This window comes from Lupinus angustifolius, chromosome LG09 (assembly GCF_001865875.1).
Source record: "Lupinus angustifolius cultivar Tanjil chromosome LG09, LupAngTanjil_v1.0, whole genome shotgun sequence".
NCBI classification, from domain to species: Eukaryota; Viridiplantae; Streptophyta; class Magnoliopsida; order Fabales; family Fabaceae; genus Lupinus; species Lupinus angustifolius.
Genome location: NC_032017.1, coordinates 20773035 through 20797868, shown reverse-complemented (window position 1 = coordinate 20797868; position 24834 = coordinate 20773035). Strand labels below are relative to the sequence as shown.

Below are 24834 nucleotides of genomic sequence, written 5' to 3'. Positions count from 1 at the left end.
TATAAAAAGGAAGAATTTAATGTAAATGGTAGAAAAAGAGACAGAGGAAAAGACCTTAGGTCAATTTTGGTCAATTTATCAAAATATGTTTTTATATTTAAAAAAAACTATAAAAATATAAAGTAATATTTTTATATTATTTGGTGATATTCCATTAAGTAGGGACATAGAAACAGAATCTTTTTAGGATAAATGACATGTGTCGTAAGTTTATATCACTCATCAATTCCACACTGCTTCAATTCCAAATTTGTTCAGTGTTTCAGTCATACAGCTATGCCAAACAATATTTACCGGTCCCCCTAGCATCAAATAATTAATACAGTTCTTTTTATGATGCAGTAATTATTCATTATTTTTATTTAATAACAATTTCAGCAACTTTTTTAATTTTCAAGAAATGATGCATATTTGAGTAATTTAGTAATTTTCTTAGCCATAACACTGTACCTAAAATGAATATTACTAAAGCAGCTGAAAGAAACATATTTATTATAAGTAGGTTCACTTCACTATACCAGTATATAAACCTTAACTTTTTTTACCATTATTTAATAGTTCCATTTTGGTAATGCTTTTGTTAGCTTTGTTCAGAAATATTAGCACTTTATTAGCTAAGATGTGAAGTTGGACATTTAATGTAAAGATTTGTATTCATTAAAGTATGAAGTCTCATGATATTGGATCTGAGATAAATAGTGAAATAATTTATAATTGGAAAAAACTTATAAAACTAATGTCTCACTTGTAGTTCTTAACTTTTCTCATATCTCAATAACAATGGAACTCTCTAGTAGTTGGAGGCTCCCGGTCTGTCCAACAGGAACTCCAACTCAGATTGACCTTACAATGCTTTGCAGGTATCAATTATGAGACTGCAATGTAGAGTTATTAATTACATAAGACATGAGAATTAGGGCTTTGGGTTTTACTCTGTGAATTTTGAAAGTTGCAAGGGAAGGGTCAAAAGCAACGTTCAGTGAAGTAGGTTAGTGGGGTTGATCCCTTTGTAGCTAAGTTCATAGGGTTTTGTTTATGTTCTTTCTATGTCATAGAGTTAATAAACAGAATAAGTATATATAAGATGATATCTTCACTGTTTTAGGTAATGAACTAATTCATTTTGGGGTTCGTAGTTGTCCCTCCCAACAATTATCGCTGTCAGGAATCAAATCCTCGACCTTGATGATCCAATGGAGTCTTGCACCACTATATCAACACTTTGCTGGTAATTCTCTGTATTCACCAAAAGAAACAAAAATGTCCACCTTTACAAGCTGACAAGCCTAAAACTAAAACTCTGCAGTTTATTGATGACGGCAAAGAATATGCTTAACTAGTACACCTAACTACATTAGTTTTACTCCATTTCCATTCATGTCTGCTATGTCTTGTACCCTAAAGTAAATAGTGAAAACAACATTTATTTTTTACTATTTCACTTTACAAAAGTTTTTTTTCTGTACAACACATTACAGATATCTAAAAATAAAGAAAGTGGGTAAACTTTAATATTATTTACAATTACTTTCAGAACAGTAAAATTGTAATGTACCAAAAAAAGGAACAATAAAATTGTATAGTAAGATATAGGCTTGGTTATAGGATGAGAATATACTCAAATTTGTAGCTTAGGGACAAAACATTGAACCTGATATTCCAAGTACATAATTAATGGAACCCCAACAGATAAATTCACTGTTCAATATGAAACCAAACCCTTTTCTGTTTGGGTAGCAAGTATGTGAAGAAGAGACCAATGAACCTGACATCATAATTTAAGAGGTTAGAGGATAATGAGTTCATATTTTGAATCCCAAGAAAACAAAACTCTCATTATCCTTTCTGTCTCATCCTACCTAGAAAGGGACACATCAACCTCTAATGTACATGCAGGTAATCATCATTTCTATTCACTGCCTCTGATTCATGTCTCTTAATTTATTACATTTATATTTTTCCCTCCCATCTTTTTCAATTCAGACTAAATAGGTTAAACTTAAAAGTTATTTAAATTTTGTATTATTCTCTCTCATCATTTATTTTATTAATAGCTGAAATCGAGTATAACTTAACTTGGGTGTAAACGGATATTTCCCTGTATATATATAGGTACACTCTCTCCTACATTTCATGGCACTATTCAAACTGAAGCTGAAATATGAGACCCTCCCTACTCAGCTTCAAATCATCCTGAGATAGTGTTTGGATTTTCAACATGTCAAGTTTGCTGCTAAAAATGATGCCTTTGTTCTTTGTCATGGCACTTGAAGGTGAAGGCTACAAGATTGCAGAACAAATGGAAATGTGGTAAATGTTATGGCGATATCTCTCCTGAGCTTATTCTTCTTACATTCTTATTTTATGTTTTTTAACTTTATGAATATTGTTCAAGTTTTCTTGACCTTGCAAGTCCAAGGCTATAATAATAATAATCAAGGTCAACATAACTTGCAACATGTAATAATGTTCTTGAAGTTCTTAAGAAATTAAGCATCATGTAGTATCCCTCCTTTTGAGCTTCATAGTTTATTTATAACCCTTTTTATGTAATGTGTCATTATTTGTACAAGAAATATTTGTATTTGGTGCTTCAAAGCTTGGAGCTACTGTAAGCAATGGTTTATGCCTTACGAATTTGTTTCTTTTCTGTACTTTTGAGGAAAGAGAATAGTGTATATCTACTATGTATTATATTGGAAGAAAAGAAAGTGGATTATGAACTTCACTTATGTGCTGAACTTTAGCTTAGTTGATAATTAACTTGTTTGGACTCCAACCTTATTTTGGATTACTTTCATTGCTATGATCTAAAGCAGAGATATTGGGTTGTTGTATTTCTCTAAATAAATTTTCCCTTATCTCAAAAATATTGTGACTTAGAAGAGAATTGTTTCTTTTGAACGTAACTTTTCACACATTTGCTAACGAAAAAAGATTGTGTAAATTGAAAATTATATTTATTACCGGAAAAGAAAGTTAATAAAAAAATATGTTGATCCAACAAAATTGATATGCAAATATTATTAAGTTTTAGAATAAGCAGATTATCGTGAAGTCCAAATACATCTTCTGTCCATCCCTTTGAATTCAAGTATATACATTTCACTGGTTAAACATAGAGTAATAAAGTTACACCTTACAAGAGATAATTTCAAGACTAAAACCGATATTTCCAATCCCATCAAAAATTTAAAACTTCAAAATAAATAATGACCCCCATCCATAATATCAAGATTTTCCTAATAGCTATTGATTGAAAAATAAAAATAAAAATTAAGCTATACAAAATATCATGTCACATTGGATAATCTTTTCAACAGTTTTTATTAAGCAATTTGTATATAGCAAAGTTAATTTGTATATAGCAAAGTTTTTAATTGATTTATTACAAAAAAAGTTCGTGTCCTTAAATAATACATCACTATATAATTAAAATCTCTAATACCTACTATCATATACACTTTAATAATATGTGCAATTAAGAAATGGTACAACAAATGGTATCAAGGGAAAAGATGATACCAAATTAACATTCTATTAGTTTCTCCTTCTAACATGTTCAAGCTGCAAGGACCAGAACTTTGATGGTGCCTTGACTATTTGCAGTTAGTATGGTGGAGCTATCACTCTTCCAGCATACAGCACTAATGAAATAAGATCCTGCTTCATCATCCGCATCATCCACCTCAGGGGAACCAAATCTATGCCAAGTCAATGGCTTAGATATTTCCTGCAAAATGGGTCATTGATTCTTCATTTACAAGGCAAATGTTAGGGGATTGAAAAGGTGACATAATTAAAGATCACAAACCTTGTGGTAGACAAATACTTCATTAGTTTCACTGCCACATGCAATGTATTCACTGTTTACTGAAAGACCAACAAAGTTTTTCTCATTTGCATGGCCTCTGAAAGTACGAACCTGTACACATCATTCAAATTTAAATCAATATTTTTTTAACAGATTCATGCAGTTAAACAGAATTGTTTATAATTGACAACCAGAATTAATATCCCCAAGGCGCATATAACTAAAGGTGTAAGGATTGACCATTAAAAATTGTACATGACTGGAAAACTCCCGAGACAAGACTCTCAAGTCTCAACAAATCAAAATTGTGGAGTAACCATGAAACTTTTAAATATCATGGTCCTCCACACCATGAAGTAGAAGTACCTTAAATAAATGAGGGCAAATAATATGAATCCATTTGTGGAGTTCAACAGACGAAGTTCATCAACAAATTGGAGGTCTCATTTCAGACTTTATTACATAAACATCAACGAATCCCTCACAAGATTAACGGCCATTTTAAATGTTTGGAAAATCATTTTTGACCTTTCAGCCAAAAAATTGAATAAAGCAAGTGATATCCATAACAAATCAGAGACAGATTAAGCAACAAGAGCCAACAGAAATCCAAAAATTAAAGCAGAATGGAGGATAAACTAAAGCAAGAAACCATTTTAGCTAAGATCACTCACTGGTAAGTTTTCCTTTACATCCCATAACCGCAATGTACCATCTGTTGATGCAGATACAAGTTCATCATCAGACAAAAATTTCACGTATGAAACAGCCTTTCTGTGCCCACTGAAAACATGGACTGGATGACTAGTATTTCTCAAATCATAATAATGGATGTGATGGTCTGCTGACCCAACCTGTAAAAGTATGTGGCTGTAAAGATATATTTCAATTCAAAAGGATAAAGAGTATAAGAAGACCATCACGATTACAGAAAAGGAGCGGGATCATGTGTATCAATGTAAATTTGACAGTTGCAGGCAATTATTTTCATAGCTCTACAGACACGCAGCTAATAGTTTAATTTTACTTGAGTGAAATCCTGAATTTCACTATCCTGAATAAATTATGAGCAGCATAGACAACAAACCCAATCAAGAGGATATCTATGACCAATTATCTTAAGCACAATTAACACAACCTATTACCAAAGAGTGACAGCACATCTTTTTCCATGGTAAGAGAAAATAACTGTTTCTGAGTGAATATTATAATAATGTAATATAAAAGCCTACTGCTTTGAAATGCCTAGTGAAGTCATGATTAAGCAGTTGAATGATAAATTACAAGATAATACAAGGATGCCATCAAATCTAACAGTGCACTAAATCAATAGATTCTCTTCCAACTTAATGAAATGTACTTACTGCAATATAATTTCCTGATCCAGGATTATACTTGACACAACATATGTTTGCTTTCATGTCTATATTTAGGACACTGTTCTCCTGATTTGTGCGCCAAACTTTGACCTGCTCAAAGAAAAGTCCGTTTACAGTTAGTCTAATTATACTCAATCATATAATTGAGTGATCAAAACAACGTCGACATAATTTCACCACTTGATCACTAATGCACCCTGCTATTTTAAGTGGAAGGAAATGCCACATTATCTTGCTAAACACATGAATTAATAAAGAAATATATTTCATTCTGTTATCCCAAAAATTTTAATTTAAAATTTCATAAAATGCATAATAGCCTATATTATCAAAATTTCATTCTCTAAGTCCCAAACAGAACTTAGTTATCATTCTAACACACAAATAATGTTTTATTTGTAGACAGCATAAGTGAATAAAAACATTTAGCAGAGACAAAAAAGCAATAAATAGCTAGTTAGAATTACTTGTAAAGAGCCACAAGCATTTTATAGAATGTGGCAAACACACAACTGGCCAAAAGACAATTACCATCCTAAGTAAATTTGAATTTACCAAGCAGAGTACAAAAGAAATTTGCAAACTCTCACATAGATAACTGAATAGGAGTACAAGACAAAAGATGAAATTCATCAAATACATAAATAATTTAGAAGCATATGTAATGGAAGCATTCCAGGGAAATTGATATAAAATCTTTTCAATTAGATGTTTAAGACTCAGGTACCTTACAGTCATCGCTACCAGATACAAGCATGGAGGGATCTGTTCTTGAAAAATCAACACTCCATGCACGCTTTTCATGCTCTTCATATTCCATTAAACTCTGCCAAAGGAAAATGATATTCATGAGTAAAAAAAATGAAACATTTTACTACCAAAAAACTGAAACTTTTTTAGCAAACACATAACAATAAAAAATATTAGTTAACTAGGAAGCCCCAACAGCTGATACTATAAAAAACTGACTATTTGAATTTAATAACTACCTTTCGAGTGTTTACATCCCAAACAGTCACAATTCCTTCATAATCACTACTAGCTATTTGGTTCTTAGCAAATTTATTCCAACTCAAGCAACTAAGTTTTGAACGTGTAGACATCTCCACAACAGGACAATGAGCATCTGCAGGTTCATTCATAACCTGTAAAGCAATTACACTGGGAACAGTTATTTCAGAAGACACTGATTTTAATAGCAAATCCTCTACCAACTTTGACACCTTACGAGTTTGAGATTGCTACAGATTGCTCACCTACGTTATATAGGTGGCCAATCAAAAGAGCAGAAAATACAAAACAATAAAATTAAAAGGCCATCCATCTTACCGCAGAAAATTCAAAAACTTTAATGCACCGAGAAACTCCAGCTGTAGCAAATAAATCATCGTCGCGATCAAACTCTATGCTGCAGTAAACATGGTAAACCCATGCATTCAGAAAAAATAGTATTCACAAAAGATTAAAGTAATTAAATACAAACTATAATGTGAGAAAACCCCTCTTATGAAAAAAAGTGAAAAAATCCCTTCATTTCACTGATGCAGTTTATTCTGGTTTATTCCTTCACATTACGATAGCAATGGGAGCAAGAGAAAGTATACTGGCTTATAAAAGACAAACCTACTTATTTACCCTTTGCACCGTACCTAACATCCATATTCCACATAACAACCTTCAGGGTGAAATGTGAACATAGGCCTCAAAATGCAAAACAATTTGTCAAATTAATTGACAAAAAAGGCAAAGCAAAACACAAAGGTAAAAGGAAAACCGGAAGCTCAGTCTGCAGAGTAGCCTCCAACTTATAAAACAATCAATAAACCAATTATATGGTCATTGTACTACTCTTATTATCCATCCACAAGCACACATATAGTCTATAAACACAATAGTGAGTACAAAAGGAGCTTATTAATCTTTAACAAAAGATTGGTGATGATGGAGTACGATAACTTTTCAAGTTAAGTGAATTTTGGAGCAGCGATGATGAAGAATATTTTCCAAGTTCATCAAAGTCCGACTTATACATTTATGCCAAAATCCCTTTTCATCCAAACATAACCATATTCAATAAAGAAAGAAAAAACATTTCTTCCCAGCAATTAGATGGCTGTATCCCTCATTATGCACATTATCATACTATTGTGGAGAAATTACAGAATAATTAAGAAAGGGATCATCATTGACCCATAGCACGATTTACAAGTTATGTCAACCATTCTACAATAACTCGCAATAGGTTTGAACAAAAAAATTGATCAGTTTATTCCTTTAAAGTCAGAGCTGCAAAGATAGAATGCAATAGATGACTACCACAAGCTGTATAAGCAATTTATAAAAAACAACTCACCTTGAGACTATGTTGGCCGAATGAAATATATCTCCATGCCTCAGTTCTGAGATGACTCTCAACCGACTATTACAAATAAAACATAAAGGTTGAGGATAAGTAGGTATTGGTGACACAAGAAAGTAATAATTGATATCAATACCTGAATCTCTGGATTGGTAAAAATTGTAAAACTATAGAAAAGGTCTGACAGCAATACCTGTAGCGTGTGAAAGTTGTCAAGACTGACTGAAAATCTTCAAGGCCAGCAGAGTAACCTTCCCGAGTAATGAGATTCATGTCTCTTTCTTGTTGGCTATGGGGCTTATCTGCTGGATGCCGTCGCTTTTGAAGGTAGCATTCTTGCAGGTCATTGAACTGCAGAGGAGAAGGCAATCAAATGGAATCCAGTTAAGAAAAAATAAAAACCAGGTATTTCAATGCAAATTCAGTAATAGAAAAAGTAGAAGGCAGCATAACAATAAATTCTTTGCAAAATCCAGGACTTAAGTTACAAGACAATAAAGAAAACATTTGATGCAGAGAAGTTTTACATTAAAACACAATCTAATTTTGATAGACCAAGTTTTATTTAGTTCCACTTTTGGTATCTACTAGGTTAAATTTAATTTAATTGCACCTTTTTGTTTCATGGTTATTTTAGTAGTTCCTATGACAGATAAGAGACTGAAATTGGGCTTCTGTTGTAACATTGGATCTCAAATTTTATCATGATATTTGGGTCTAAATTTTGATTTTAATTGCAACGGCCTGATTTTTTTTGTAATGAATGCCTTAGTTTTATAAATAACGCCTGACTTTAGGCCACTTCATAAGAGACATAGCTTGTTCCCGTCGAAGTCTTATCACAGATGCAATTCCATCTTAAAGCATGGATGATAGATCTTTTTATATCTTTCTCGTTACCTAATTTTATTTTGTTTAAACTTTAAAGCATGGACACTACGATTTAAAACTCCTTCAAATTTGCTTTGCTTTTTTTCTTGTGATTAAAAAAATAAAAATTCTGGCGAAAAGCTTTTCAAAACTGACATTGACTTTCAAAAACCATTACACTTAGAAATAAACTTCTAGTCAAAACAAATTTCTGAACACAGATAATTAAACAAGGATAACCTGTGTGTGCACCCTCTTTTTTCTAACTAGAGCAAGACCCGATTGATTTATATATTGCGAATCTGATCCACTGATGGCATCTTTTCTCTGGGCTCCATGTCCATGAGAGCTTATTTGGGACTTCCCTTCATTTTTCTGTGTGAGACTCCCTGAAGACAACCCTCCTCGAAGATGTAGTGGACTAGACATAAGGCCACTGGTGTTTTTGTCCTTTGATGAATGCCATGATTTTCTTCCACCAGAATCATCAAGCATCCGCAATTTCATAGAGTACCTGTCCCTTGCACGATACAAGTCCATTCTATGTTTCTCAACAGCACTAATGTCCTCTTTTATGAACTGGAGATCAGTTTGCACCTGTAAAAAAACAATGGTTGATTGCAATAAGTAGCAAAAAACAGAACACAGAAAAATTGTCTAGGTAGTACATGAAATACCCAACTATAATGCAAACAAAGGAAAAATATTGGGAAAATAAGTTACTACGTAATAATTTAGTCCCCAAAAGAGAGATAGATAAAGAGACAGATTACAGCCAACACACCTCTTTCAACTCATCAACCTTTTGCTTCCGTAAGCAATGCAGGAAGTCTAACAATATTTGCATATTTCTCTCAGCTTCTTCTTGTTCCATTTTCCTTTTCTTCTCGGCAAGTAGTGACAAAAGGGTGTCTAGCTCCTTAATTGTGACATCACAACCCTGTTCAAAAAATAATAAAAAATTGAAAACCCTTAAAAAGGGAATAGCAGACTACATGAATCATCAATAGTTAGTATTAGTATAAACATCCAATTCCACAAATTCATATACAACAGAAATATGTAAACCTTCAGTGTACTAAGTTGTATGGATTCCACAAAAAAACTAATAACCAAATGAGTAAGCAACTTGTTTAACACCCTTATATAAATTACAAAAGAAAAAACTGAAATGACTTAGGGAAGCTTGAACTAATATTTTAGTTTTTAGGTTCTTAATCTAGTGCCGCATACAATAGAGGGCTATAAGTGGCGTGCTCCTTTAATTGAGCCTAAATTGCAACAAAAACCTCGTATTGTTACACAATGAGCAACAGTATCAATGGAGGCACCTAAACAGGTTGTTTGTCCAGCTATTTTTTTATTAGAGTATGGTTAGAAGTTTCTAAGATAATAATGTACTGTGTTTAATTAAAGGTGAGGTTAAGACTGTGATAAGCTCACTGTGCTGAGCTGTCAAGTCCCTAAGTATAAATACCTCTCTCTTCCCTTTTGTAACTAATTCAGTTTTCATAATAATAGAATCAGTTTCTTTCTCTTTCTCTCTGGTTTTGCCTTTCTTACAGTTTTATCTCCCATTCAAGATAGCAATCTTACATGTAGGTGTACCAAGTGGAAGGCATAGATTCATCTTCATCACCAATGCATAAAAACAAGACACCATAACAAACTAAACATCCTTTTGAAGTATAACAAGAAGCAATAATAAACCATTAAGTTTATGACAAATTCACTGAATAAAACATTCCATTTAACAATTTGTAATAATTCATAAGTAGCAAGACTACAACCAACCTTTTGTAATGTCTGGCGGAAATGTTCTACCGGAGAAGCGGTTTTCGAAATTTGACGAGCAGACATCTTCTTTAGTAGCTACAAACAAATGCAGTAATAACAATAAGCTGCATTCAAACTTTCACACTTCGAATTACAAGCTAAACTAGAAAAGTAAATCATTATGAGTGTAAAAAAGATAGATCTAGAAAATTCTAAAAAAGCATACATCAAACACATCCTATTACAACATTAAAACTAACAGATAAAGATTCATGCTGAATACACAATAACGTAATTAAACCTTCTTATACTAACCTTATCTAGTAAAAAATTCGGGAAGAGGTGTGAGTTCGTAAGGTAATGGCCACAGCAAGGGCAATCACTCTTATTACGAAGGTGAATAATGATACACATGTAGCAGAAACTGTGTCCACAAGATGTGAGAAACGCATCCTTTATCAACTGCATGCAGATCGGACATAGAAAATCCTTATCCGGTTCCGACACGGCTACGACGGCAATCGGATAAGTATCACCGGCGGAGAGAGAGGGAGGATCGGAGGGGATGGGTTTGGAGGGTTCGGATTTGACGGCGGGGACAAAGGGACCAGCTGAGAGGTCCTCCATGAATGGGTTTAACTGAGTGGGTTAGTTAGGGATTGAAGAATATGAGAAGTGTGTGTGTGTGTTTGAATTTGGAGATAGTGGTTGCTTTTTTTGATTTTGTTGGTGATGGTGGTTTATGTGTGTTTCAGATTAATCGAGAGGGGACCCAGCAGCGTTGGTTCAAGTAGTATATGTTTGATTTTCCGTAAGTAATGTTCAGATTCGAGTCTTACTGGATAAAAAATGTCTGCTGGAAAAGTTAGTCTCACGTACATTGTGAATATTTACAACTTGGACAAAATTGCCTCTAGAGATACCTCCAGAAAACAAAAAAAAAATTAATCCAAGGTGGGGTCACGAGTGTAATTCTGTGAGGGTGAGACAACTCCACGTCATACCTACGCTTTAATTAAACTTTTTCTTTAAACATAGAATATAATCAGATATGTGGACATGTCTTATACACTAGTCACAAATAAAATATGGTAAGTAAATTAAAAAAAAAAAAAATTATTTACACCAGACATGATTTAAGAAAGTAGATTTATATTTTACTGAAATTTTATTTGCGTTACAGGTGGATAGGATAGCTTGTTTTACTAAATTTTAAATTTGTCCGGCCTATACAATCATGTAGGATTGTTTTCATCTATATATGGTGTATCTATTATGAGACTTAAGCTTAGAAATGAAATATGATAAGACAATATGTCTTTTGAGACCACTATTACTAGCCCACCACCATACGTATACTCTCATTATGTTGTGTGGATATCAAACACTAGACCTTATAAAAGGTTGTAATATATATCTCAAATCGTGATCAGGTAGTAGGGATGGCAATGAGGTCGGATGAATTTGGTAGTGCATTATTTAGATCTGTCTTGTTGCTTCATTTTTTGACTCAGACCTGTCTTAGACTCGTATGATATCCGATGAGTCTGTTATTCACAAGTCCTTGGATACCCATCAGATCTGCGGTACTCACAAATTAAAAATAATTGTGATTAATTTATTTAATTGTGTGTTTGTTTCCTAATCTTATATTTTATTTAAGCAACCAATTTTATCTCCCATTCAAGATAGCAATCTTACATGTAGGTGTACCAAGTGGAAGGCATAGATTCATCTTCATCACCAATGCATAAAAACAAGACACCATAACAAACTAAACATCCTTTTGAAGTATAACAAGAAGCAATAATAAACCATTAAGTTTATGACAAATTCACTGAATAAAACATTCCATTTAACAATTTGTAATAATTCATAAGTAGCAAGACTACAACCAACCTTTTGTAATGTCTGGCGGAAATGTTCTACCGGAGAAGCGGTTTTCGAAATTTGACGAGCAGACATCTTCTTTAGTAGCTACAAACAAATGCAGTAATAACAATAAGCTGCATTCAAACTTTCACACTTCGAATTACAAGCTAAACTAGAAAAGTAAATCATTATGAGTGTAAAAAAGATAGATCTAGAAAATTCTAAAAAAGCATACATCAAACACATCCTATTACAACATTAAAACTAACAGATAAAGATTCATGCTGAATACACAATAACGTAATTAAACCTTCTTATACTAACCTTATCTAGTAAAAAATTCGGGAAGAGGTGTGAGTTCGTAAGGTAATGGCCACAGCAAGGGCAATCACTCTTATTACGAAGGTGAATAATGATACACATGTAGCAGAAACTGTGTCCACAAGATGTGAGAAACGCATCCTTTATCAACTGCATGCAGATCGGACATAGAAAATCCTTATCCGGTTCCGACACGGCTACGACGGCAATCGGATAAGTATCACCGGCGGAGAGAGAGGGAGGATCGGAGGGGATGGGTTTGGAGGGTTCGGATTTGACGGCGGGGACAAAGGGACCAGCTGAGAGGTCCTCCATGAATGGGTTTAACTGAGTGGGTTAGTTAGGGATTGAAGAATATGAGAAGTGTGTGTGTGTGTTTGAATTTGGAGATAGTGGTTGCTTTTTTTGATTTTGTTGGTGATGGTGGTTTATGTGTGTTTCAGATTAATCGAGAGGGGACCCAGCAGCGTTGGTTCAAGTAGTATATGTTTGATTTTCCGTAAGTAATGTTCAGATTCGAGTCTTACTGGATAAAAAATGTCTGCTGGAAAAGTTAGTCTCACGTACATTGTGAATATTTACAACTTGGACAAAATTGCCTCTAGAGATACCTCCAGAAAACAAAAAAAAAATTAATCCAAGGTGGGGTCACGAGTGTAATTCTGTGAGGGTGAGACAACTCCACGTCATACCTACGCTTTAATTAAACTTTTTCTTTAAACATAGAATATAATCAGATATGTGGACATGTCTTATACACTAGTCACAAATAAAATATGGTAAGTAAATTAAAAAAAAAAAAAATTATTTACACCAGACATGATTTAAGAAAGTAGATTTATATTTTACTGAAATTTTATTTGCGTTACAGGTGGATAGGATAGCTTGTTTTACTAAATTTTAAATTTGTCCGGCCTATACAATCATGTAGGATTGTTTTCATCTATATATGGTGTATCTATTATGAGACTTAAGCTTAGAAATGAAATATGATAAGACAATATGTCTTTTGAGACCACTATTACTAGCCCACCACCATACGTATACTCTCATTATGTTGTGTGGATATCAAACACTAGACCTTATAAAAGGTTGTAATATATATCTCAAATCGTGATCAGGTAGTAGGGATGGCAATGAGGTCGGATGAATTTGGTAGTGCATTATTTAGATCTGTCTTGTTGCTTCATTTTTTGACTCAGACCTGTCTTAGACTCGTATGATATCCGATGAGTCTGTTATTCACAAGTCCTTGGATACCCATCAGATCTGCGGTACTCACAAATTAAAAATAATTGTGATTAATTTATTTAATTGTGTGTTTGTTTCCTAATCTTATATTTTATTTAAGCAACCAACAATGGGGAAATTATAAGGTAGTTTAAAGTTTTAAACACAATTTAAATTGACTATTAAATACAACTCATTTTACTCAAATAATAATATAATAATAAAAATACAAAGTCACTGCTACAATATGATTTAAAATTGATTTAATAATAACTATTTAATCAACATAACATCAATGGGGAAATTATAAGGTAGTTTAAAGTTTTAAACACAATTTAAATTGACTATTAAATACAACTCATTTTACTCAAATAATAATATAATAATAAAAAATACAAAGTCACTGCTACAATATGATTTAAAATTGATTTAATAATAACTATTTAATCAACATAACATTGATTACTCATATGAATTAATAACATAACGTCATATCATACTCTCTAACAATATAATATAATGTTTAACAATGTTACAATTATGAATTAACAATATAACATTACAATATGATACTACAATTATGCAACTATGTATATATAGATTTAGGAAGGCATAACGATTTCGGGTACTACTAGTTTGGGTACCTCATTATCTGGATTCGGACCCATCCAACAATGAGTCTCAAAATCTCAGGTCTCAATTACCTACAGTCCAAAAACACAGTCTCAAACCTGACCCGTTGCGAGTATTATCTGTGGGTATCCATAGATCAGGGTCTCATTGTCATCCCTACTGGGAAGAGGTTTTAATAGACATAGAGTATGTAAAGTAATTTTGATAGGATATTTATTATGATTTTAATTAAAAAATGAATAAGATATGATAGATTATTTTATATTTAATTAAATAATGTATATTACATTATTATTTCTAAAATGTTCTTGTGTTTGTAACATTATGATACTCATGTTTTTCTTCATTCCTATTAAATAATACATTGTTCATCTGAAATAAAAAATCATATATGAATAACTAAATATTTATATTATCTTATAGTTATTCATTTTATTAGTAGTAGAATAATTATTAGTATTCTTAGTGGATTGCCTCTATCACTATATCAATTTCATTGTTTGATTTGTTAAACTATAGCTGAGAGGTATGGAAGAGCTTATACATTTATCACGATAAATTTTTATTTTCTTTTCAAAAGCATACTTTTTTTTTGGAGGGGTAAAATCAAGAAATGTAAATTATTTGTCTCACTTTTATATTCTAATTGTCTCCCATTTAAATTAAAAGTTATCATTTATTTAAAAAAATCATAAAAATAAAAATATTTTTATGTTATTTGATGTGATTTAATTGACTTAGGACATGAATATATAAACTGTTTGAGATAAGAGAATCCTTATTCAAAATCAAACATGGGATTTTTGTTTAAACTTCTCCACTCACTCATGGCAAACCAAAACACAAGGAAAATCTATTCGGAATTTCGGATTGTAAACATATGTACTTATTTTCGATATTTTAATTAAATTAAATTAAAACTTAAAATTTTAAAAAAATCAAATCATTAGGGAAATTGATAAATTAATAAAGATTTGCAACCTATGTACTAAACTTTCAACTTACTTACCCTTTTATGTTATCTCTTACTTATTATTCTCTAATATTAAACATATATTTTTCATTGTTCATATACTGATTTGATCGTCGAATAACGTTTTCATGTACTTCCTTTAACATGTTTAAATATTATATTTCTCATGCTATAGCATAAGGTCCCAATCTTGTTATGTGGGTTGTGTTCATGATGATATTCTAAGTGAATGGTTAAAAAGAATAAAAATGATATGAACTCACCTTGGCCCAAACTAAGATCGATGTCTCTCTAGTATGAATTCACTTTCTTTTTTTCCCTTGTGATATTGAGCATATGAAGAAGAAAATGGCACGGATAAATTTCAACAATAATCCAAACATAGTAAACTATTGACTGTGGATCATTTAATGGTTGGCCATGCCATGATTCAGTGTAGATGACTCATAAATAAGGTCACTTTTCTATGGACCAGTTTGACCAATATGTTGATTTTCTTACCCTTTGGGTGTTAAAAGTGGGGTTGGTGTTTTTTGGCCAAAAATCTGACCAATGTGGATGCCACAGCCAAATTATTCCATGATAATATAGTACAATAGTAGTAACTATTGTGGCCTTGAAGTCAATGATTATTATTCAAATTTTATTGCATACGAGCTACCCTTTTGCCATGATAATCAGCATGTTGGTAATATAATGTGAATGAAGAAAAATTAACAACTGGTTAATTTTGAAACAATGGTTGTTATTTATGGCTATAGTTGAAGTCAAGGCTAGTTCAAGTTAGTAATTTAAGTGTGATTTTCATGTCATTATTACTTTTTTTCTCCTTCCTTTATAGTAAAAGTGTACAATATTTCTTTTGAAGTTTTCCATGTGATCAATCAAGTATGGGAAATAGAAAACTGTATATTGTTTTTTGGAGATGAGAGGTAGCTAGTATTTAATTTTGAGAGGAGGAATTAGTTTAGATTTTCTTAAATCAAATTAGTTATATTCAATCTTTTATTTTAAATATAATTTAATATATATACATTGTGATTATATGGTCAATAAAATATTAATCAATCATATATTATTCTTAATGAGTTGTGAGAAATGATAGAAAGAATGAAAAATAATGTTGTGAAGTGCAAACCTAGTTTTTAAGACTTCAAATTAAAAAACATGTTAGACTTCAAATTAAAAAACATGTTTAAGTGAATGGTTAAAAAGAATAAAAATGATATGAACTCACCTTGGCCCAAACTAAGATCGATGTCTCTCTAGTATGAATTCACTTTCTTTTTTTCCCTTGTGATATTGAGCATATGAAGAAGAAAATGGCACGGATAAATTTCAACAATAATCCAAACATAGTAAACTATTGACTGTGGATCATTTAATGGTTGGCCATGCCATGATTCAGTGTAGATGACTCATAAATAAGGTCACTTTTCTATGGACCAGTTTGACCAATATGTTGATTTTCTTACCCTTTGGGTGTTAAAAGTGGGGTTGGTGTTTTTTGGCCAAAAATCTGACCAATGTGGATGCCACAGCCAAATTATTCCATGATAATATAGTACAATAGTAGTAACTATTGTGGCCTTGAAGTCAATGATTATTATTCAAATTTTATTGCATACGAGCTACCCTTTTGCCATGATAATCAGCATGTTGGTAATATAATGTGAATGAAGAAAAATTAACAACTGGTTAATTTTGAAACAATGGTTGTTATTTATGGCTATAGTTGAAGTCAAGGCTAGTTCAAGTTAGTAATTTAAGTGTGATTTTCATGTCATTATTACTTTTTTTCTCCTTCCTTTATAGTAAAAGTGTACAATATTTCTTTTGAAGTTTTCCATGTGATCAATCAAGTATGGGAAATAGAAAACTGTATATTGTTTTTTGGAGATGAGAGGTAGCTAGTATTTAATTTTGAGAGGAGGAATTAGTTTAGATTTTCTTAAATCAAATTAGTTATATTCAATCTTTTATTTTAAATATAATTTAATATATATACATTGTGATTATATGGTCAATAAAATATTAATCAATCATATATTATTCTTAATGAGTTGTGAGAAATGATAGAAAGAATGAAAAATAATGTTGTGAAGTGCAAACCTAGTTTTTAAGACTTCAAATTAAAAAACATGTTAGACTTCAAATTAAAAAACATGTTAGTGAAGAATCACAAGTGAGACACCACGTCTTGAACCAAAACCTTAAGGTATTAGTTTCATAGGCCTTTCCTTCTTATAAACTCTTTCACTTCTCCCCGCATATCCAATGTGGGACTTCACACTTGAATAAACCCAACAATCATGATACTCTCCCTCAATGTTGATAAAACTGTATTATATCGGCTGGTCAATTAAAAAATTGGTGTATTAGACCCCTTACCAGTATGGGATGGTTGTTGTACCAGATATATACCAGAGCTGATGAAAATTCAATCAAAACCGACAGGTATTCCTCACTATGCTTTTCACTAGAATGTAATAAGAGTAGTTAAAGAAATCCAATGGTCGATAATCACCTTATACAAGTTAAAGAATGCTTTTGACTAGAATGTAATAAGAGTAGCTTGTGTTGAGAGACAAGTGGAATGGATCCCAAAAGAAATCCAATGTTTTTTGGTGAGCACTGACCACACAAAAGAGAGACAAAGTGCTGGATTGCTGACACATAGAAGCAATAGTGTCATCTTGATGTCTATAGCCTCAGCCTACTTCACCAATTGAATTATGTTGAGGATAAGGATCACCTATTTTCAATCATGTTTCATTTCATGTTTTAAGCCTATTACATTTTGCAATATCAATAAAATAAAATTTTTAAAAACAAAAAGTCGCATTTTAATTGGTTTGTGATATGAAATGAGACACAGTTTGGAACCTTTCAGATCCAACTATATTCTACGGGTACAATATATAAAAGTTTATTAAAAAATGTTTTGTTTTATAAATAAAAAACTCTTTCTAAAAAATATCTTTTTAAGTTTGTACATAAAAAACAAAAAACATGAAATGTTTAACAACTTTCACTGTACGAAGAAAGAAAAGGGAAACAATAAAAGAAGAAGAAATTGATTTAAACTTTCATTCGGGAATAGAATAGTGGCCATCATCAGTTGATTTCTACTGTTACGCGAGACCACCTGATGCATTCGATGGAGCCAATGACATGTTCGTTTTTTGGGATAGGAGACACGTGGCAAGCATCTATGAAATTGTTCAGAGTAGTGCAGGACCACCAAATCTTACGTTGTCTATCGTCAGAGTGAGAATTGCGTTGTAATTTGCAACCGCATCGATCGTTGTGCGTATCCTACCTTTCTTTTTCACTGGGACCCACTTCTAGTAACTATAATCATATTTTTTACAATGAGTCATATGTTTGGTGAATTTAGTTAATGACATTTGAAATCTACAATGTTAGTCTTTGAAAAGGTTTCATTTCATGTTCATCAATTAGGTTCCTCCGTTAGTAAGTGCTTGCAATGGAGAGAAGTTGAACTAGTTTATGAATGAAAGATTGGGTTTTGTTGGTTTATTAATGAAGATTGTCTCATTCAAGTGGACATATTTGTCTTTGGACTATAATTACTAGCCAATTTGATTGACCAAAATTTATCATAGTCCATGAATTTATTGAAAATATCCTTGATAAAAAGAATAACAAAATGAATACTTGCTTAGTTTCAAGTCAATCAATTTATCAAGGATATTTTCAATAAACCAAACTATAACCTATATCAACTATAAATAAATGTGTTGATCTAATGGTATAAGACCTTGCTAAATCTTTAAGATTGAATGTTCGATTCTTGAGAGTAACGTTTATTGGATCAGCAATCACGAACCCCGAAAGTGATTAATTTCGTACTGAAGGAATACCATTGCTAAAAACACAATGGAAAAATACTTCCATCCTAATTAATCCTAGAACGGGACTTGTAATTTAATACACTTTAGGTATTAAACACCGCTAATACAGTTACTGAATATTACTCCTATTTAGGAATGCATCACCTCGCATATATTTTTCATGTGACACACGCGCCACATTTATTAACGATATTAGCAAAATAATTAGCCGAGGTATTAACATCATAACGAAAACAAAAATTAACCAATCACATGGAATAACAAAAAAAAAAATAACACAACATCATGAGACAATATAGGGATTATGCAAAATGAGACCTTTCTCTTAACTTTCTAGGGTGAAGGGTATGGAAAGGATATTTCCAATATTGGAGAGTCCAATGCTGAATAGAATAATGACATGTGACTATTATGATTATATGTTATTTTCTATTAAAAATAAATAAATAAAATTTAAAAAATTATCATTCTCATATACCAGTACTAATTTCTGGTAACTGAGAGGAGTTGAATTCCAAGGGTATAGTATTATTTTCAATGTGAATTCCACAAATTTCGCACTTTTAGACCATTATTATGTTTTAATTTAATGTAAGATCAAGAGGAAATATTTAAGGGGACCCTAAATTGTAGATTCACACGCGTAGGTAATAAAAAAATAATGGTTTCACGCAAACTTGTTATGAAGCGTACACGTGGAGGGTAATATAGGTACAGAGTATTTATTATTATTATTCGTACACGCGGGCTAAGAACCTTTCTTTAATATCATTATGTAACAAAAAAAATGTATCTAGCAAGAATTTTATGAATTTTATATTTTTGGAACTATCAACACTTTTCTTACTATTTTGGGTAAGAAATTAAATTTCTTTTTTAAATTCGTGACTACCCTTTTAATAAATATAATTCTTTTATTGATTTATGAATTATAATGTATAATTTATCATTCATATTTTATTAATATTGTTTTTTTAAACAAAGTAATACAAACTTTCATTTATTATTATTATATTTATATTTACTTGTTGTGGGGCTTCACATTCAAGGATCCGAAATTTTCTAAATATTGCAAACTTACAACCATCAAAATCTAATTTTACCACAATTTGGAATATATTATATCTCTTTTAAGATTTTACGTTTGATTCTTCACAATCTAATCTCTGATTCTTTACCTTTTCTTATTTGGTTTTATCTTTACCTGCAAAGTTTTAATCTTTTGTCTCTTTTTGTTAATTTACCATCTGGGTAAGTGAATTTGTGAGTGTTTTCTTCTTAAATGCTTAAAAGGGTGTTCTGGTTTTGATTGAACAAGCAAACATAGCAAAAGGGTGATCCTTTAGCATTTTAACGTTATCAGATGTCAGAAAACAGACACCCTCTCAGGAATGCTGTTTCTAATCACTCTGGTGATAACATTGAAGGTGGTGTTGATTTCTATGGTGGTTGATTTTCCTTGATTTTTCACCATGATTCATTGTTTTACTGGTTTTGATCATCTTTATATGATGCCTTTATTATATTCTTTTTGTTGAGACTTGAGAATGCTGAATTGTTTTTGCTTATAGATTTTGTTTAATTTATGATGGTTTTTCTATTTATAGTATGATGATGATTTCGATTATTCATACATTGTGTTGTCAGAACTTTGAAGAATTTTGGAATTAGAAAAAAAAAAGTTAAGATATTTTTTCTAGCCTATGCAGAGTGCTGTTTATGCTTTGATAGCACAAGACTTTGCAAACTTTATGAACGTTGCTTGATGATGCAATAAAAGGTTGCTTGCATGTTTTGATCTAAAGTCTTTTAGCCGGCAATTGTGTGCTTAATGACGTGTGGTAGAATCACGCCTTTGGTTTGGGCCTGTTTCGACGACACTGTTAGAAGTCCTAGTAGAGAGAGTAGATCAAATGGACTTAATTCAACTTCTAGAGAGAGGGGGTCAAGAAAAACCATAGTCAAAATGATTAGTAAAGATATAGAGATCAATGTTTTGTTAATGAATATGATTTATTATATTATGACGTTGTTCTATCCATGTAGTCGACCCACTTAGTGGGATCGAGGCTTGTTTGATGTTGTTGTATGTGGAGACTTTGGGCGGAGATATGACTTTCATTGTGTGTTTGCTATTTGATTTGTACCGCAGAAGCCGTTCTGCGTTTGAATATCAATGATAATCAGGATAGAGATGCTGCTGCTCAATCAATCCCATTTCCGGAGCGACCCGGTGAACCTGACTGCTTATATTTTTTGAGGACTGGAATGTGTGGTTATGGGAGTGCCTGCCGCTATAACCACCCTGCTAATGTTTCACTGGTAATGGAGGTCTTCCTTTTGTTTCCTTTTTGTTCATATTCTTCTGCATATAGCCGAAACATCTATTTTTTAAGTGTAATATTTGACAAAAATGGAGCTTGTGCATTTGTAATCTTTTAATTTCCCTAGTAACTTATTCTCTATATTGTGTAATTAAATTGTGGTTTCTCACACTTTACTAATTTTCAGGGTATTCATTATGGTGAAGAACTCCCTGAGAGAGTTGGGCAACCTGATTGTGAGGTATGAATCTTTTTTCTCAATGAAAATGCATTTAATTCCCATTGTCTTTCTTATGTTGAATGTAGTTCCATGAAAAGGAATGCTATTTCCCGTTCTCCCTTTTAATAATAGATCTGTTCTACTTTAAATGTTTAACCATAATGATTACTAGTGTGTTATTAGCAAACCAATACATGGATAAGAAAATGGACTAGGATAAAAAAGGTTTAATGGCTAAGGTGTACACAGTATCAATTAGTTGTTTCCTCTCAGTGATTTGTTAGCTTTTATTCATCGGACAAGTTCTGATTTTTATCGTACATAACTTTCAAGATTTCTTTATGAGGATGATGGCGACGGGAAATTTCAATTCGGTTTGGTCCCAAACTGCCAACTACTGTCACATGCATGTATTAAAAGAGGAAATAAATATATGAACTTAAGTTTGATGTCTGCTATTCTAAAAATATCAACCACTGGAGCTGCAGTTTAATCTGAAGTTTTTCATGTTTTGTTAATGGAAGATATTACATAGTCCATTTTTGTGAGAGATTTCATTGCTAGTTCAGTGCATAAATACTTTTTGGGGCATATGACCACACAAACCTATTAACTTGTGATCTTGTTTGAAATATGCATTGCAGTATTTTCTTAAGACAGGGACGTGCAAGTATGGTTCGACGTGTAAATATCACCATCCAAGGGACAGGCGAGGTGCTGCTCCTGTATCATTCAATTCCTTAGGTCTTCCTATGCGTCAGGTTTGTCCTTCCCGTTGCAACTACTGCTCTATTTTTTCCGAACTGGTTATTATTACTCTGCTTATGAAATATATGATTGTGGTTGCATTTTCCGTCCATCATTCTTTGATTGTTGCTTTTAGGAAGAAAGATCATGTCCCTATTACATGAGAACTGGGTCTTGTAAGTTTGGAGTCGCATGCAAGTTTCATCATCCTCAAATTGGAGCTTCGCCTGTGGCCGGATCTCCTACCTCAACAATTCTTCCTACATCAGGTTTACCGTATGTTGGTGGGTTTTCTGCATGGCAATTACCAAGAATGTCATATTTATCTGGGCAGGGCATTCAATCTTATGTGCCTCCTTTTCTGTCTTCTCCACAAGGCATTATACCTGCACAGAACTGGAATACCTACATGGTCAGTTACGGCTGTTGAATTTCCTATTTAGTATATGTATTTTCCGTATGCTCTAGTCTTTGTTATTTTCTTCCATACAGTGGTATCCTATCATTGATTGTGATGCTGATTGGTATGTTTTCTCACTATGAAAGATCATATACATGCAAGTTTTGGATAAATGTATGTAGCACTAGCTGTTAATAACTTACTCGGAAGAACAATAAGTTTTTTGTCGGATATATCTAGATAAAGATTAGGAAATTTGTCACCGTTGTTTACTATCCAATGTCATAGACATTGCAAAAGACTTTATACAGAAAGTGATTTGTGCATGACATTTATGTTATTCCTTAAGCTCCTCATTTACTTGTTTATTGATTTCCAAGTGCATTTGACATTCATACACTTTAATATTAAAGCAAAATGTGCTTTGTCCCTTAGGAAAGCTCTTCATAGCATCCTGCATCTTCGGTGGTAAAATGATAATTAACTGTGTTCGATTTTGGTTATTACATACTTTCAGTGGTACATTAATGCAAAATAGATTGAGATTTTTTTTGTTTTGACTTTGATTTTCTTTCTCATATTAGGGAAGTATGAGCGGCGCAATAACTACCGGTTTTGTTGGATCTAATTTTGTTTACGATACCATGAACCTCGGTGAACCACTTCTTTGTGGTGGTCAGATGATAAGTCCAGTTCTCCCAGAGAGACCTGGTCAGCCAGAATGTAGATACTTTATGAGCACTGGTACCTGCAAATATGGATCTGATTGTAAGTACCACCATCCAAAAGAAAGAACTGCCCAATCATTGATGAATCCAGTTGGCCTTCCTCTCAGACCTGTAATGTTTATTTTCTACTTAGTGCTAATAGTAATTCAAACGATTTTATTCATGTTATCATCACTAAAAGTTTTCTAATTATTTTGATTCCTTATTGCTATTTTGTTTTGTTGCAGGGGCATGCTATATGTTCTTATTATAGACTCTGTGGAGTATGCAAATTTGGCCCAACATGCAAATTTGATCATCCAATTTTGGCAATTCCCCAGAGCTATGGTTTGACCTCCTCACATGCTTTCTCAGTACCTGACACATCTTTTATTAATAGTTCAAGAGTTTTGTCAACTGTCCAACCACCTAATACATCTATATCTAACTTATCAAATGGCAAGGTTCAACACTCTGATACAAAAACTACCGAAGATTCATCGAAACAAGTTGATTCTACTACACCAGATTCCTTCCCAGCCACCTCAAAGTCCTAATTTACCTAGCTGAACTGCTTCCAAGTTTGTTATTTTTTGGGGACATTTGCCCATATTTTAAGGACAAACAACATATCATACATACCTCCTCCTCCCCATTTTACCTGCAATTCTGTTGAGTTGGGTAGTTTGATAAGAAGTTGTTGTGACAACCACTTGCTTGTGGGGATATGAGGCATTGTTTGTGTGGTGAATAAGATGCAGGTTGAAAGTTTGTGATTTTTACTTCTTTTTTGGGGTCAATTTGGTGCATGCTTAAATTGGGACTACAAAACTCAGGAATCTATGAAAAACTCAACTGAAGTTTTTACCCCATTTTTAAGGGGTACCAAATTCATTATTGATATTTTTTTCCCTTCTTTAGAGATCCATAAACTTTCATTTTATGATGACATGTTCTTGAAATTATAAGAATTGATGGATTCTTATATCCTTGTTTCTTTTTCTAGAGAAATTTGCCCAATTGAACATACAAGAGTATTTTTTTTAGAATGGTAACCACTATGTGGACTTTGTAAGTGCAAATGGCTAGCTTTTATATCATTGTTAAAAAAATTGATTTAGCTCATGTGACACCAAGCCAAAAGAATCAACTTCAGGATTAGAGAGATAAATTATTGATTTTACCTTTATATTTAAAGATAAAAGTACATCACATTACAACTAGAGAGTAAAAATGTCTTATCATATATTTTTTCTTTTAATTTTGATGCATTTAGAGAGGGTCCTGACACAAACCATACTATGTTGTATGGATTTTAGCCAATTATTTCT

At 32.3% G+C, this 24834-nt stretch overlaps 2 protein-coding genes across 5 annotated transcripts; one reads left to right on the top strand and one right to left on the bottom strand.

Moving 5' to 3' along the window:
• On the bottom strand, positions 3430–12796 carry LOC109356776 (E3 ubiquitin-protein ligase COP1). 3 transcript variants are annotated; one of them, XM_019600303.1, is made up of 13 exons: positions 12395–12796; positions 12098–12175; positions 9207–9362; positions 8663–9019; positions 7746–7903; positions 7547–7612; positions 6523–6601; positions 6183–6338; positions 5921–6019; positions 5179–5283; positions 4489–4668; positions 3815–3925; positions 3430–3733 (listed from the first exon to the last, which is right to left on the bottom strand). In XM_019600303.1, exons 1-13 carry the CDS (start codon positions 12704–12706, stop codon positions 3563–3565), a joined length of 2028 nt encoding a protein of 675 aa, XP_019455848.1. In that variant the 5' UTR covers positions 12707–12796; the 3' UTR covers positions 3430–3562. The 3 variants fall into 3 exon arrangements, with proteins under 3 accessions (XP_019455848.1, XP_019455847.1, XP_019455849.1); XM_019600302.1 differs by lacking the exons at positions 12098–12175; positions 12395–12796 and adding exons at positions 10217–10294; positions 10514–10915; XM_019600304.1 differs by lacking the exons at positions 12098–12175; positions 12395–12796 and adding an exon at positions 10514–10915.
• LOC109356777 (zinc finger CCCH domain-containing protein 3-like) lies at positions 20179–24287 on the top strand. 2 transcript variants are annotated; one of them, XM_019600305.1, is made up of 7 exons: positions 20179–20550; positions 21258–21427; positions 21617–21670; positions 22294–22410; positions 22533–22808; positions 23381–23635; positions 23752–24287. In XM_019600305.1, exons 1-7 carry the CDS (start codon positions 20469–20471, stop codon positions 24058–24060), a joined length of 1263 nt encoding a protein of 420 aa, XP_019455850.1. In that variant the 5' UTR covers positions 20179–20468; the 3' UTR covers positions 24061–24287. The 2 variants fall into 2 exon arrangements, with proteins under 2 accessions (XP_019455850.1, XP_019455851.1); XM_019600306.1 differs by having other exon boundaries at positions 20181–20532.